Genomic DNA, 13,887 nt, shown 5'->3' with positions numbered 1-13,887 from the left:
CAGCCGGGATCAGAGAAAGAGACAAGAAAGAATTGACAGAAAGCCTTTCAATTTTTAAAACTAATCTTGAGAACTATTTCCAAAACAACATCCTTAAAAACCTGGCTTTAAATTTCTATAGTGAGACGCCTGAGAGAGAAAAGCCATTTTAAAATTAGAAAAGTTTTCCTTCAAACACAAAAAACAAAATTTGGAAAACTGAACTTAGAATCTTACTATAAGCTATAGAGTAGGATATCTGATGCATAAGAACTATTTTTTAAGAAAAGAAAAAATATCAAGCCTTCCTTGGCTGAGGAACGAGCCTAGAGAGAAAAGAAGAAAAGGAGAGGAGATATAAGGTTAAAGGCTGTTCCCTTCTCCACGATTTATTGTCATGTAGAGCACATATGTTAAATATTATCTGACCATTAAGCATTCCGATTTAAAAGTTAATTTTGTGTTCTGTAGCCTATAATTATAAAACACAAATATATTGATGCTAATTAGCAACTAATTCATTCAACAAATAATTATTGAGGCCTATTATACACCAGACACCTGAAAATAATGCAACACATTGGGAAATCACAGCTCCTGGGATTCCTTAGGAAATTTCCAGTCTATTGAAAGTGGTAGGGTGAGAGGAAATACGGAAATACAAATTATTGCTTTTGACACATTGCTACTTCTACCTTTACCACTTATACGTGAAATTCTAGTCCACCTTTTCTTAATGGAGTTATAGATTATTCATAAGATGTAGTTTATTGATATAAGCCACAAAAACTTTCTGTAAGTGTCCTTTGCTTTTTTTGTGAGTCAGAAGCAGCCCAAGGAAAAAAATGAAAGAAAAAAATTTTGAATAAAAAACTTTCAAAATTAAAACATGTTAAATAAAAAACTGGAGCCATCTTAATAGAACAAAAACAATGACAAAAGAGAGATCCAAAAGCAGGGAGGGGTGAAATCAGCCTGAAGCAAATAACTGGATGTTAAAGATATTGTGAATCTCTTTAGTATAAGGCCCATCTGCAGAAGGAGGTCCCACACAGAGCAGCAGAGACACCATTAGTTTTCTTTGAAGCAGCAGCTACAGAGTCTGGGGGTTGTGAAGTTTTAACTGTGGAGAAGGCTGTAAAGGGCATAAAGATTTTGAAAAGATTCTTTAATATAAGAGCATCTGCAATAACATTTCCCTGGAATCATCAGAATGAGAGGAGGAAGGATGGGATCTCGCAGGACTTGGGCACACACAGAACTGTGGACTACAAAACAGGGGAAAGATACTAGTTACGGAACCTCAGAAAAAGAGAAGATACCAAAATAAATAACAAAGAACAAAATGAGGTCAGAAAATCCCTACTTAAAATAATTATTACCATGTGTATGTGAGGAGCAAATGAACAAGGAAAAATGTAAAGAAAATGACACATGAAAAAGAAGCCAGAAAAGGATGAATACTTGTGCTGGGAAGGGTAGCAGGGGGCTGTGAGGGAGGTGGGGATGATTAATGGGTACAAAAAATAGAAAGAATGAATAGGACCTATTTAATAACACAACAGGGTTGTTATCATCGATAATAATGGTACATTTTAAAATAAAGAGAGTAACTGGATTGTTTGTAACTCAAAGGATAAATGCTTAGGGGATGGGTACCCCACTTTCCATGATGTGATTATTATACATTGCATGCCTGTATCAAAACACCTTATATAGTCCATAAATATATACACCTACCATGTACCCACAAAAATTAAAACCAGAGGTTTCAGTGAGCTGAGATTGAGCCACTGCACTCCAGCCTGTGTGGCAGAGTGAGACTCCAAAAAAGAAAAAAATTAAAACTAAAAAAAAAAAAAAGACAAGGCCTTGAAAGATGGGTACTTGAAAAAACCCATTAAATTACTTTGCATGTCATGTTGCTTAATTTTTTTAAATTCATAAATTCATCTGAGTCAGTACCAATACATTCTTTCTCCCTGCTTGTTTACAGCAAGGGCTATCCTTCTTCCAAGGTAAAATTAATAATTCCACCTATGTCTTAGATTCTGCTCCCTATAAACAAGTCCTAATAAAAAACAAGCTGAACAACTATATAACTATACACAGTCATGTGTCACTTAATGACGGGAATAAGTTCTGAGAAATGCATTGTTAGGTGAGTTGTCTTCACCTCAACATCATAGAACACAGTTACACAAAACTATATGGTATAGTTTTTAAATTTATGTATGCAATTTTTATATGAAAAATCAAATATCCCAGCACCATTACTAAATATCAATCATTTTCCCTACCTGGTGTGTGGGAATGCAAATTGATATTGCAACAGATATTGAGGAAAAGAACATTAAGATCATAAAACATCTACAGAAAAAAGATAAAACTATTAATTTTCACATAAAAATATAAACAAAGGAAATAATCATCATGGAATATCTAGCTCAGAAATTTAAAGAATCAGAATACTGCTAAGCTAAAAACTTAAACAGAACTGTGTATAAATATACACAGTCGGAACGATGGGAGGGAGAGAAATAGGAATTTGGGGAGAGAAATAGAGGTTTTATTCCTCTTAATAGGATGTCAATAGAGGAAGCCAAAATTTTTGAATCAAGAAACGACTATATATTCTTTTATAAATATGGACTAGCACCTATAACCAGTCCCTGATAAAAGTGAGAAAAGTATAGAGGAATGATCTTAGGACATAATAGGATATCTCCAGGGAATTGGATTGATATTACTGAAGGAATGACAGCTGTCATTATGACTGTCAATTCTCTTTGACACTTTTAGACTAGATGCATGCAGTCACTGTGATAAAAATTTGTTACATGTGGTACATAAAGATGAAAGAGGTAGACATAAAAAGTTGGTATGTAAAATACAAACATGCTTACAACACTAGAAAATATTCATGCATTTCACAAAAGTGAAAAAAGTTCAAAATGGACAAAAGCCTTAATAGTCAATAAAGAAAAATATCACATTTGTTGTGTAGTCTGCTCTTCTTATCCCACCCCAGCCATGCTGGTCTTCCTGCATGGTCCTGGCTCAGGGCCTTTCCCTTTGTGTTCCATTCAGAAAGAAATGCTCCATCACTAACAAACCCTTTCCTTGTTTCCATTCTGCTGTGTAGCAGTTAACACCATCTGCCCCGCTTTCTATTTATTGACTTACTGCCTGTCTCCCTAATGAGAACAAGGATCATCTGTGTCAGTCACTCGTTTATTTCTAGTGCCTACCGCAGCGTTCTCACACAGTAGGCACTCTATTTCTTCTTTGAAGCAACTTTATAATATTGAGATAATGTGAAATTAACTGGGAAATCCACTAGTTGAGAACAGATTAGTAAACTGTTGAAAGTCATTACAGTGAAATGCAAATAATGATGAATATTTAATGGCATGATTTATTGAAAAGTGGAAAAATCTTTTCATCTATGTTGAAAATCTGCACATTTACCTGTGTTCATACATGTATGACAAATACACATCGGAGTGAGAAAAAGTAGGAAGACAGAAAGGGGAAAGGGGAGGGGAAAAAAGGGAGGCTGAAGAAGAGGAAATGGGAGGAGGAGGTGGTGGAAGAGATGGAAAAGGGAAGAAGGAGAAAAGAGATTTGGGGAGGGAAGAAATCCATAGATCATTTTAAAAACAATATATTAACAGGGCTTTTCAAAGAGTGATAATATTAAATTGTTTTGTTCACTTATTCATGCTCTTCTCCGGTTTCTATGAAATTCACAAGAGCATTCATTGCTTTTTTAATTGATATTTTTTCCATTTTGTATGAAAGAAAACACTCAGCCTTCTTTTCAACTTAACATTTGTCTTTACAATAGCATTGGCCTAGGATAAGGTGGTGGGGGCAGAAATTTGGGAGATGCTTAATAAATATTTCCCAAGAGACATATTCAAAATACATGGTCACTTACTGTGTATGATCCACTGATGGCCTGTGGTTTTCTTCCCCATGATGAATGCTAATCCCGTTCCCAAGCCCCCACCTGAATGTGTTCGAATCTTGAAGCAAATGCACTGGGATTGGTTGATACCATTTACACAGGCTTCTTTTCTCAAAGCCGCAAACTTCCATAACTTGGACAGGGTAGAACAAAGAAAAGGTGAGCTAGTAAGTGGCAGTTTCTATCTGTACAATCTTAATCAGCACTTTCTTACTCTTGTTTTTAAATATAATGTAACTTTTAAACATTATTAAAATAATTAGGCAAATGGTTTGTAAAATCACTGGAAGAGTTTCAAAGAAATCTAGGTTTATTCTAGTCAAATATTTACAGGAAAAAATATAGGAAAAAATACATATACTAATGATCTGGTTTCATGAGGAGGTGAGATTTTAATTAGCTTCTACAGCAGCAATTTAAGCACTTCCATTAAGCAATTTCACTGCTTGCATGATCTCCAAGTTCTGACAAGTCTGTTCTTTTCTCAGTCTCTGAAGGGGTTATTGCTAATTCCCAACTTCAGTTTAAGCAACGAGGTTTCCAATAACTTTTATATTGGACCTGTTTCCTATAAAGTTTTACAGATTCTTGTAATAATTTTATTCTAATATCACAGGAAATTACAGGTCCAGCGATTTTTTAAAATGTACAGGTTATGTGTAAAACTGTTATCTGAATTCTCTCTCCGAATGTGTTCGTGTCTAAAATCTTCCACTGCTGAATAAAAAAGAAATATTCATTCAATGAAATTCTTGTGTATACTATAGAAAACCTGGTGTGCACTCTAGCTTTTAAATGACATTAATAATGGCAGCATACCACTATGACCATTTAGAAATTTGGGTATATGAGTTAATGTGAAATCTGAAAAGGAAACATTTAAAAAAGTGTTTTCAGTCATGACATTCAGGTTGTATTAGTTAATCTCTGACATTAATTGTTTATCTTGTGAAGGGATTTAGGATCCAATATATCTCTGTTCTTCATATCATTTAAAATATATAATTTGTAGGCTTTTAATAGAACGATTAGAAAATATAACATGTCAAGCAAGATGAATAGGTTCTAGGAATCTGCTGTACAATATTACAGTAGAGTCAACCATAATGTATTGTACCCTTAGCATTTTGTTAAGATGGTAGATCTCATGTTATGTGTTCATTTTTTTTTTTTTTTGAGACATCGTCTCACTTCGTCATCCAGGCCAGAGTGCATTGGCACGATCTCGGCTCCCCCTCCCAGGCTCAAGCAATTGTCCTGCTTCAGTCTCCTAAGTAGCTGGGATTACAGGCACACGCCACCACACCCAGCTAATTTGTGTATTCTTTTTGTAGAGATGGGGTTTTGCCATGTTGGCCAAGCTGGTCTCAAACTCCTTGGCTCAACTGATCTGCTCACCTTGGCCTCCCAAAGTGCTATGATTACAGGCGTGAGCCACTGCACCTGGCCATGTTATGTGTTTTTATCACAATTTTCAAAATCAGTTAGAAAATCTGTATAGTTTACAAGCAGATTTGTCATACTATTTTATCTTACAAAAGGGTGGAAGAGACAATATCTCAGTTTATTCATAAATAAAATGGTAATAATTCATTTATATTTGTTCAAAATTATAAAAACTATTTGACTAAGAATAACTTAATAGTAGGCACTCATTTAGGACATTTAAAGAATTTATCAAAACTTCCCCTCTAATCATAAACGACATGACTAAAATGGCAAAGTTGAACTTAGAGGAAATTCAGTATTCCCTAAAGATACTCATTTTGTGTAATTAATTAGGTTTTGTATAAACTCTTACAAACACTACAACTTATATAAGATCATAAGGGGATTCGAATGCCTTCCGATGAGCAAGTCTGAACACCACCACACCTTCCATTGTATTATTTTCTATCTGTGATGCATGATATAAATCCCTGGCTAGCTTGAGTTAATTACTGTCTCATCTTATGCACGAAGTGAGTCAGCTTTGATTTTATGACTTTTTTAGTCTAGATTAGATAGTTAATTGGTGGTGTATTTGTACATTAAAAAACATTTTTTTCTAGATTAAAAGAATAAATATGAACCTCACTGGATTTCTTAAGTCCTAGAATTTCTTCACAAGGTTGACATAAAACAAGGGTTTCACTACTCTCTCTGTGTTATCTGTCTGTTCTAAGCCCTTAATATTATCAAGACACTTGAGAAATATGATGGTACAGTCAATTCACAGGCTACTCCATGAAGAACAGGGAAGGGAAAGATATTTCAAAGTGTTTACCCTTCTGATCTTATGCTTTGCTCATTCAGACACAGATTAATTTTTCTCCTCTCAGACTGTATCTTTGGCTGAGAAGTCCATTTTTAAATTATATAGTTTGTCTTTGATCCATTTAGGAAAAGCCATTGAATTGGCAGGTACCATTGAATTGGCAGGTAAAAACCAGGACACAGGGGATAAAGGTCTCATTTGCATTAAGATAGGTTTTCTCATGAACTCTGCATATTTTAATAGTACTAACGTTGTATGTGCATTTTGGCAATGGCAAAATTTGAATGAATTAATTTGACAGTATTATAAAGCTACCTCCCGTTTATTCCCTATTTTATAGTGTCAGGAGTACAGATCAAAGGGAATGGATGGAAAGAGCTACTAAATGCTACTCCCAGAGTCAAGTAAAGTTTGTGAAAATGATAGTTTTGAATCCAAAACATTAATCTAAAGACACTTACCACTTACTGGGCCTGGCAGAAAATGCATTCTGATTCTTCCATTACAATTTTCTGTATGAATAACTGTTACATTTAGAAGTTGTCCTAACTCATGTTGAAAATATCTAACTATGATGCTAGGCTGTGCTACTTAGAGATTACACTTGTATTTTCTATTTTGTGGCAATATTTAAACAAATTTTAAGAATCCATCTACCACAGGATGCTTCATCTGATTTGTCGGGGCAGTCATATTTAAAATCACATTTCTGCATTTTTTTCGATGCAGTGACCATCAGACCTGCAGACAAATTCATTGTCTGTGCAGTTGTGTGGAGGTAATGTTACAGGAACTGACGTTTCTGGTGGAGTTGGGAGGTCTGCTGGCAAATTACCTTGATAAGAAATAATATACAGGCATCATTTAGCAGGTTTTCTGGTTTTCTACTTCTTTAGAGATTTTACACAATGAAGCTTTCTAAATATGCCTCACAATATCATAGAGAACAGTGGGTAGTATCAGCTACTCTGCTAAAATAAAATTGAGGTTCTTGTTTTTAGTAACAGTAAATAACTAAACAGCTTCGATCATGAAAAATGATGAAGGTACAGATGGAAATTACTGGAAAGCTATTCAGAGCTCACCAAATCAATGGGAGGCCCAAGGCCAGGGCTTAGAGAATCAGCAGGAACCAAGGGAGTTTCAGATTCTGGAATTAAGAGCCAGAGTAAAGATCTAAATAACTTTCTAATTTACTAGGTAAATAACCTTTGTCCTTCCACTGCTACAATAAATCTAACATCTCCTCATCTTTGTTTAACATATTTTCACTTATTTAAAATTCAAGGTTTCAGGAAAGAGTCAAACCTGAAATCCTCATCTAGAAATTTTATACAAGACTACAACTTCCGAAATTACTGAGGATGGAAGACATTTATAGATGATGACTGATTTATAAGTTATTCAATAAACATGTATTGATAACATGTCTGTGCCATACACATGGTAGATGCAGGGAATCCAAGCTGTGGAGAAAAAGTTAAATATTAAACCTGAACTAAATTGAACATGGACACAAAGAATGATCACCAAGTCCCAGAATGGGTTGTGTGAGCCCCTTCAGGCTTTCATCCAGTGTTGTTTAGAAGAAATCTCTATTTCAATCTATTCCTATACGTTAGTTATTGAAAAACAACAGACAGTCACAAAAACAAGTCAACCTTTTTGTGTTCCTTGGGCCCAGTCACAAAGGACCCTTGTGACTGGACCTCATGCCAAACAACTCATTACAAAAAGAGCTAGGGTCCCAGGCTGCTCCGAAGCTTCATGAGACCTCTCCTCCTCTGTGCATGGACGACTGGCCAACTCTGGAGCCTAGGCCGCTGCTTCCGGGCCTAGTGGTGAATCCTCCATTGTCTGGTGAGTGCGGTGTCCAACTCTGGAGCCCAGGCTGTTGCTTCCCAGTTTGGTGGTGAATCCTCCATAGTCTGGTGAGTGTAAATATGTATATATTTTTCCCTTCTCCCCTTCCCATTGCAATTTACTTATTATATCATTTGCTTATTATATCAATTTGCTTATGTTAATTTGCTTATATAATTTGCTTATTATATCTGCATTGCTATTTATGTGGGATAAAGCTTGTTTACCCTTAGAGGTATTGTGTGTGTGTCTTTCCTTCTCTCCTCGTGCATTTTCTGCACAGAACACAAGTCAAATATGCCATCTCTGCCATTAAATAGTTTACATCTAGTGGACAAGGCAGTCAGATGTATCTTTCATTACAGGTATTTGGGATAAATTTATGGTAAAGATAAAACTCCAGGGAAGCAAGAATGGTATCTTTCATCCCTGCATCCATAGCACAATTCACAGACCATGGCATATGGTAGGTATACTGACACTGACAAGTGAATAAATGGACAGATAGATGGACAGATGGATGGATGGATAGATGGATAGATGGATAGATGGATGGATGGATGGACGGATGAATGAATACCAGAGTGGATGAATGAATAAAATAACAAATGGAAGATTTCACAGTGTATTGAAAGAAAACAGAGGAAAACCATATATCAGACGGGAGTCAAATAAGATGCCTTGGCAAGCTGATGCTTAAACTGACTTTCAAAGGTTGATGAGCTCATATTGCTAGGTGAAAAAGAATACAAGGTCTTTATGGGCAAAGAGAAAAAACTTGTGTGAATGCATGGAAATACATTAAACTGTTTTTTTATTTTAAATACTGTGAGAATTTAACATGATAATATCTTGTGATATGATAATATCTTGTGATATGATAAGCATGCGTCTGATTGACTCATTAGATATGGAACTGGAGAGTAGACAGTTACCATAAAGAGCCAGCTGAAATCAACTTGGGAGTCTGAAATAAACACACAAAAATATGGAGAAATAACAAGATATAAAATGTCTATTTCAAGATGTACTTTTTGGCATCAGTGTGAAGCATGAATTGTAGGTTGCTCTAACATTGAAAAAAAATAATAGTTAGAATAGTTAACCTCTTTCTTTAATCCAGTCAACTAATAAACCAAAACAGAGATGGTTTAAAGGAAAGAGCAAAAATCTGAGCAATACTAAACGTCCAGTATCTGGAGGACTGGGGATTTACATGCTGTTGGGAATCTGGGGAAAGTCCAATAACTAGTAGTTTATTTCTTAGCTCAAATGCAGAGGCAATTAAGACCTAAGATTGAAGATAGATCAAAATATCAACTTTTTATTGATATAGCTAATCCTGAAGAAAATTTCCTATTTCTGTAGACAAGTGGTCTTCTAAAATGTGAAACCCAGAAATAAGACCCCGAACTGTGTCTTCCAGGCTATGCTGTGTGAAACTATAGCAAGGAAGATTTGACCAGATTTCATATTTCCTCAGCTAGTAAACATTAAAAAGAAAAGAGGAGGTGAGGGACCAGGCATGCATACTCAGATTCTTCTTGAAAACTCACCAATCCATTGTTGCTCTTCCTTCCTCTGGGAAGGAATGAATAAGAGGATGAAGAGAGACCAGGAATATTAGGCTGCCAGATACAGCTCAGTCTACATGAGAGATTAAGACCAAGGAAACAGTATTCTGATCCCATAGGGGTGAGTTTGAAATGATTAATCAATTGTTAAGTAAATGAGCATTCTATTCCCCAAGATCAGATATATAAAATATAGAAGAGGAGTCAGTTTTTAGGGATAAGAAATATTTTCTCACCAGGTGTGGTGGCTCACACCTATAATCCCAGCACTTTGGGAGGCTAAGGCAGGTGGATCACTTGAGCTCAGGATTTTGAGACTAGCCTGGGCAACATGGTGAAACCTCATCTCTACAAAAATAAAAACTACAAAGATTAGCTGGGCATGGTGGCCCACACCTGTAGTTCCAACTACGTGGGAGGCTGAGGTGGGAAAATCACTTCAGTTGGGGAGGTTGAGGCTGCAGTGAGCCAAGATTACACCACTGCACTCTGGTCTGGGTGACAGAGTAAGACCCCACCTTCCCACCCCCCAACCCAAACAAAAAATAAAAAATTAAACAATCAAAATAAAATAAATGTAAAAAGAAATATTTTCTATCCTAAAATAGAAAGCCAATGACAACAACACAAAAAAAAGGAGATCCTAACAGGTTGGAAACTTTATCTCACATCCAGTTGGATATACTCACGTCTAAGTCATTGAACAAAAATAAGAACCCAATTAGAGGTGAAAGTTATTACCTTCCATAGAAATCTGACGCATCCAACGTTATAATAAAATGTGAAAAAAAATTAAAAAGACAATCATTTTATCATTTTTGAATGCTGACGACTTTGAAGATCTTGAAGGACAGAGTTTGAATCAGAGAAAGAAAAATTCGGTAGCCTTGATGAAAAATTATTTTCAAATAAATCTATAATGAGATTATAAAAATCACTTCTGAGGGAATTTGCTGAGAACTGCAAAACATTCAATGGCCAGGTTGATGGATATTTTATATGTCTCAGTGGAATATATGGAACAAATTTCTTTGAAAATCATCCTTTTAAAATGTTTAAATACAAGGTCTTAAAAATAATCTTCTAATTTGATCGCTAAATTTGTTGTGCCATTTCAGAGCATAATTTACTTACATAATTTTACTGAAAATATACATATATAATTAAAATGCATTAGAAGATGCATGTAAACTTTTTATTTGTATGTCCTATATCAAAAATGGCATCTGGAAAGTGACGTATTTTGTCAAAGTTTCAATGAAAGTTTTCCTTTAACCAAAGCAGGATGTCAAGTTCTTTCACTTTAGCACATGCTCATCCAAGCTGGTTTGTTCCATATTTAGATAATAAAGTTTTAGTTTAAGACAAAGATTTTAATTACACAGAGATGACTGTCATTTGCACTGAGAAAAATGTTCTATGCTCCAATTTAGGCAGCCATTTTGAAATGCGTTAATTTCAAGAGAGAATGGGTAAATGTGTGTTCCAAGCTCAGGGTAAATACACATTACTAGAACAGTAAAAGTCTTAAAAAACAGTGGATCACACATGTTTTCCTATTCTTCACATTGCTGTATATTATGTATATTTATGGAAGTAGACATTTACAATTAATCATCTTACCTTAATACACAGAAACTTCAATAAACAGCTAAATGGAAACACATATATGATGTTCTTCACTGACTGTACTACTTTAAACTTGCTCGATAATACACTTCTAGTCACAAATACCTAGGATTTACTGATTTTTGATTTTATTTTTTATTTTATTTTTATTTTTATTTTTTGAGACAGAGTCTCGCTCTGTCGCCCAGGCTGGAGTGCAGTGTCGCGATCTCGGCTCACTGCAAGCTCCGCCTCCCGGGTTCACGCCATTCTCCTGCCTCAGCCACCTAAGTAGCGGGGACTACAGGTGCCCGCTACCACGCCAGGCTAATTTTTTTTGTATTTTTAGTAGAGACGGGGTTCCACTGTGTTAACCAGACTGGTCATGATCTCCTGACCTAGTGATCCGCCCGCCTTGGCCTCCCAAAGTGCTGGGATTACAGGCGTGAGCCACCTCACCCGGCCGATTTCTGATTTTATTATTCTTCCTTCAAGAGAAGAACATTTCAGGGCAGGACAGAAGCCCAGGGAATTGAGTGTCAATAACTTTGCATTTGAGACAAAGAAGACATCGACTGAACTGCTTCAGATTCAATTACATCTTCTTTAAAAAAATGACTTTAATTATGAATAACTTTAAACATTCATATAAATTAAGAAAATTATATAATAGATACATGACTCCACCACTAAGACTAAGTAAATTGTTATTACAGCATTGTTTCAGATCCTTATATTAACAAATAAATGAGGAAGAAAGAATAGAAAGAAAGAAAACCTTTCTATAAAGCTCAGACCTCATTCTTCCTCTTTCTACCCCTTCACTAATGCCTTCAGAGGGACCCTTATCCAAATACTAGTTTGTACCAATTTGTATTTTCTCATGTTTGTTTTCTAATTGTTTTTATTGTGGTAAATAGTATTAAGGCTATTCACAAGGTTGTACAACAGCTCTTTAGAGCTTTTTTTAATCTCAAAAACCAGAAACTATATCCATTAAACACTTGTTCTCCTTCCTTCCTCCCTCCCCCCAGCTCTCGGCAAGCACCTTTCTACATTGTTTCTATGATATTGACTACCTTAAATAATTCATATGAGTTGAGTCCTACAATGGTTGTACTTTCCTGACTGGCTTATTTAGCTTAGCATCATGTCCTCGAGGTTAATCCATTGTCTTAGTCAGTTCAGGCTGCTATAACACATTACACACTGAGTGTCTTAAACAGCCATTTATTTATCTTAGTCCTGAAGGCTGGGAAGTGTAAGCTCAAGGTGCCAGCAGAAGTGGTGTCTGGCCCACTTCCTGGTTTGCTGATGGCCATTTTCTCCTTGTATCCTCAAATGGTAGAGAATAGGGAGAGAAAAAGCAAGCTCTCTCCTGTCTTTTTATAAAGGCATTGATTCCATCCATGAAAGCTTAACTCTCCTGACCTAATTATCCCACATACAAATACCATCACGTTGGGGGTTGGAATGTCAACATATAAATTTTGGGAAAATACGTTCAGTCCACAGCATCTATGTGGTAGCATGTGATGGGATTTCCTTCCCCCTTAAGGCTGCATGATATTCCATTGTACGTATATACCACATTTTCTTTATCCAATCATCTGTTAATAGACATTTGGGTTCTTCCACCTCTTAGCTATTGTGAATAATGTAGCAATGAATAAGGGGAGGCAAAAATCTCAAGATTCTGCTTGAATTATTTTGGATATGTATCTGAAAGTAGCATTGCTACATCATAGGATAATTCTATTTTTAATTTTTTGAGGAATGGTCATACTGCTTTCCATAATGGCTAAACCACTTTACAGTCCCACCAAGAATGCACAAGAATTTTGATCTCTCTATAGTCTCACTAATGCTATTTTTTATTATTTGGATAGTGGCCATCCTAATGGGTATGAGGTGATGTCTCATTGTGGTTTTGATTTCCATTTTCCTTATTTGATCATGTTGAGCATGTTTTCATATGCTTGTTGGACACTGGCATATCTTTTTGTTCTCATCAACCCCAAATCTGACACCCTATTCCTGTCAGCACTTAGATCAGCAATTACAGTATCATGCAGACTAGTTTTACTGCTCTAAAAATCCTCCATCTATGCATCCCACCCTCTCCCCTAAACAATGGCAAACACTAATGTTTTTACTATCTCCATAGTTTCGCTTTTTTCCAGAACGTCATATTGTCAGAATCGTAGGGTATGTAGCCTTTTCATATTGGCTTCTTCTGCTTAGTAACAGGCAGGTAAATTTCCTTCATATCTCAGCTTGACAGCTCATTTATTTAGCATTGAATAATATTTTTCTCTGGAAGTGATCCAGTGTATTACCTATTTCTCTACTGAAGGACATCCTGGTTGCTTCCAAGTTTTAGCAATTGTGAATAAAGCTGCTATAAACACCTATCTGTATCTAGGTTTTTTGTGTGAATATACTCATTTGGGTAAATACTAAAGCACTTGATTGCTGGATGACACGGTAAGACTATGTTTAATTCTAGAAGAAAATACCAAACCTTTTTCAAAGCGGCTATATAACTTGGTATTTCTACCAGCAATGAACGTGAATTCCTGTTGCTCCACATGCTTGCATTTCACATTTGACATTTTAATTTGTATTTTCCC

General features: G+C 35.7%; 1 protein-coding gene across 1 annotated transcript in view; it reads right to left on the bottom strand.

The window, feature by feature from the left end:
- MALRD1 (MAM and LDL receptor class A domain containing 1) overlaps positions 1 to 13,887 on the bottom strand; it is a 631,174-nt gene that overhangs the window by 455,793 nt on the left and 161,494 nt on the right. The window contains 3 exon segments of the mRNA XM_063780496.1: positions 3,923 to 4,085; positions 6,867 to 6,927; positions 6,929 to 7,044. Coding sequence (XP_063636566.1) covers positions 3,923 to 4,085; positions 6,867 to 6,927; positions 6,929 to 7,044 — 340 coding nt within the window.

The sequence above is a fragment of the Pan troglodytes genome, chromosome 8 (assembly GCF_028858775.2).
Source record: "Pan troglodytes isolate AG18354 chromosome 8, NHGRI_mPanTro3-v2.0_pri, whole genome shotgun sequence".
Lineage (NCBI taxonomy): Eukaryota > Metazoa > Chordata > Mammalia > Primates > Hominidae > Pan > Pan troglodytes.
This window is presented reverse-complemented; position numbering and strand designations above follow the sequence as displayed.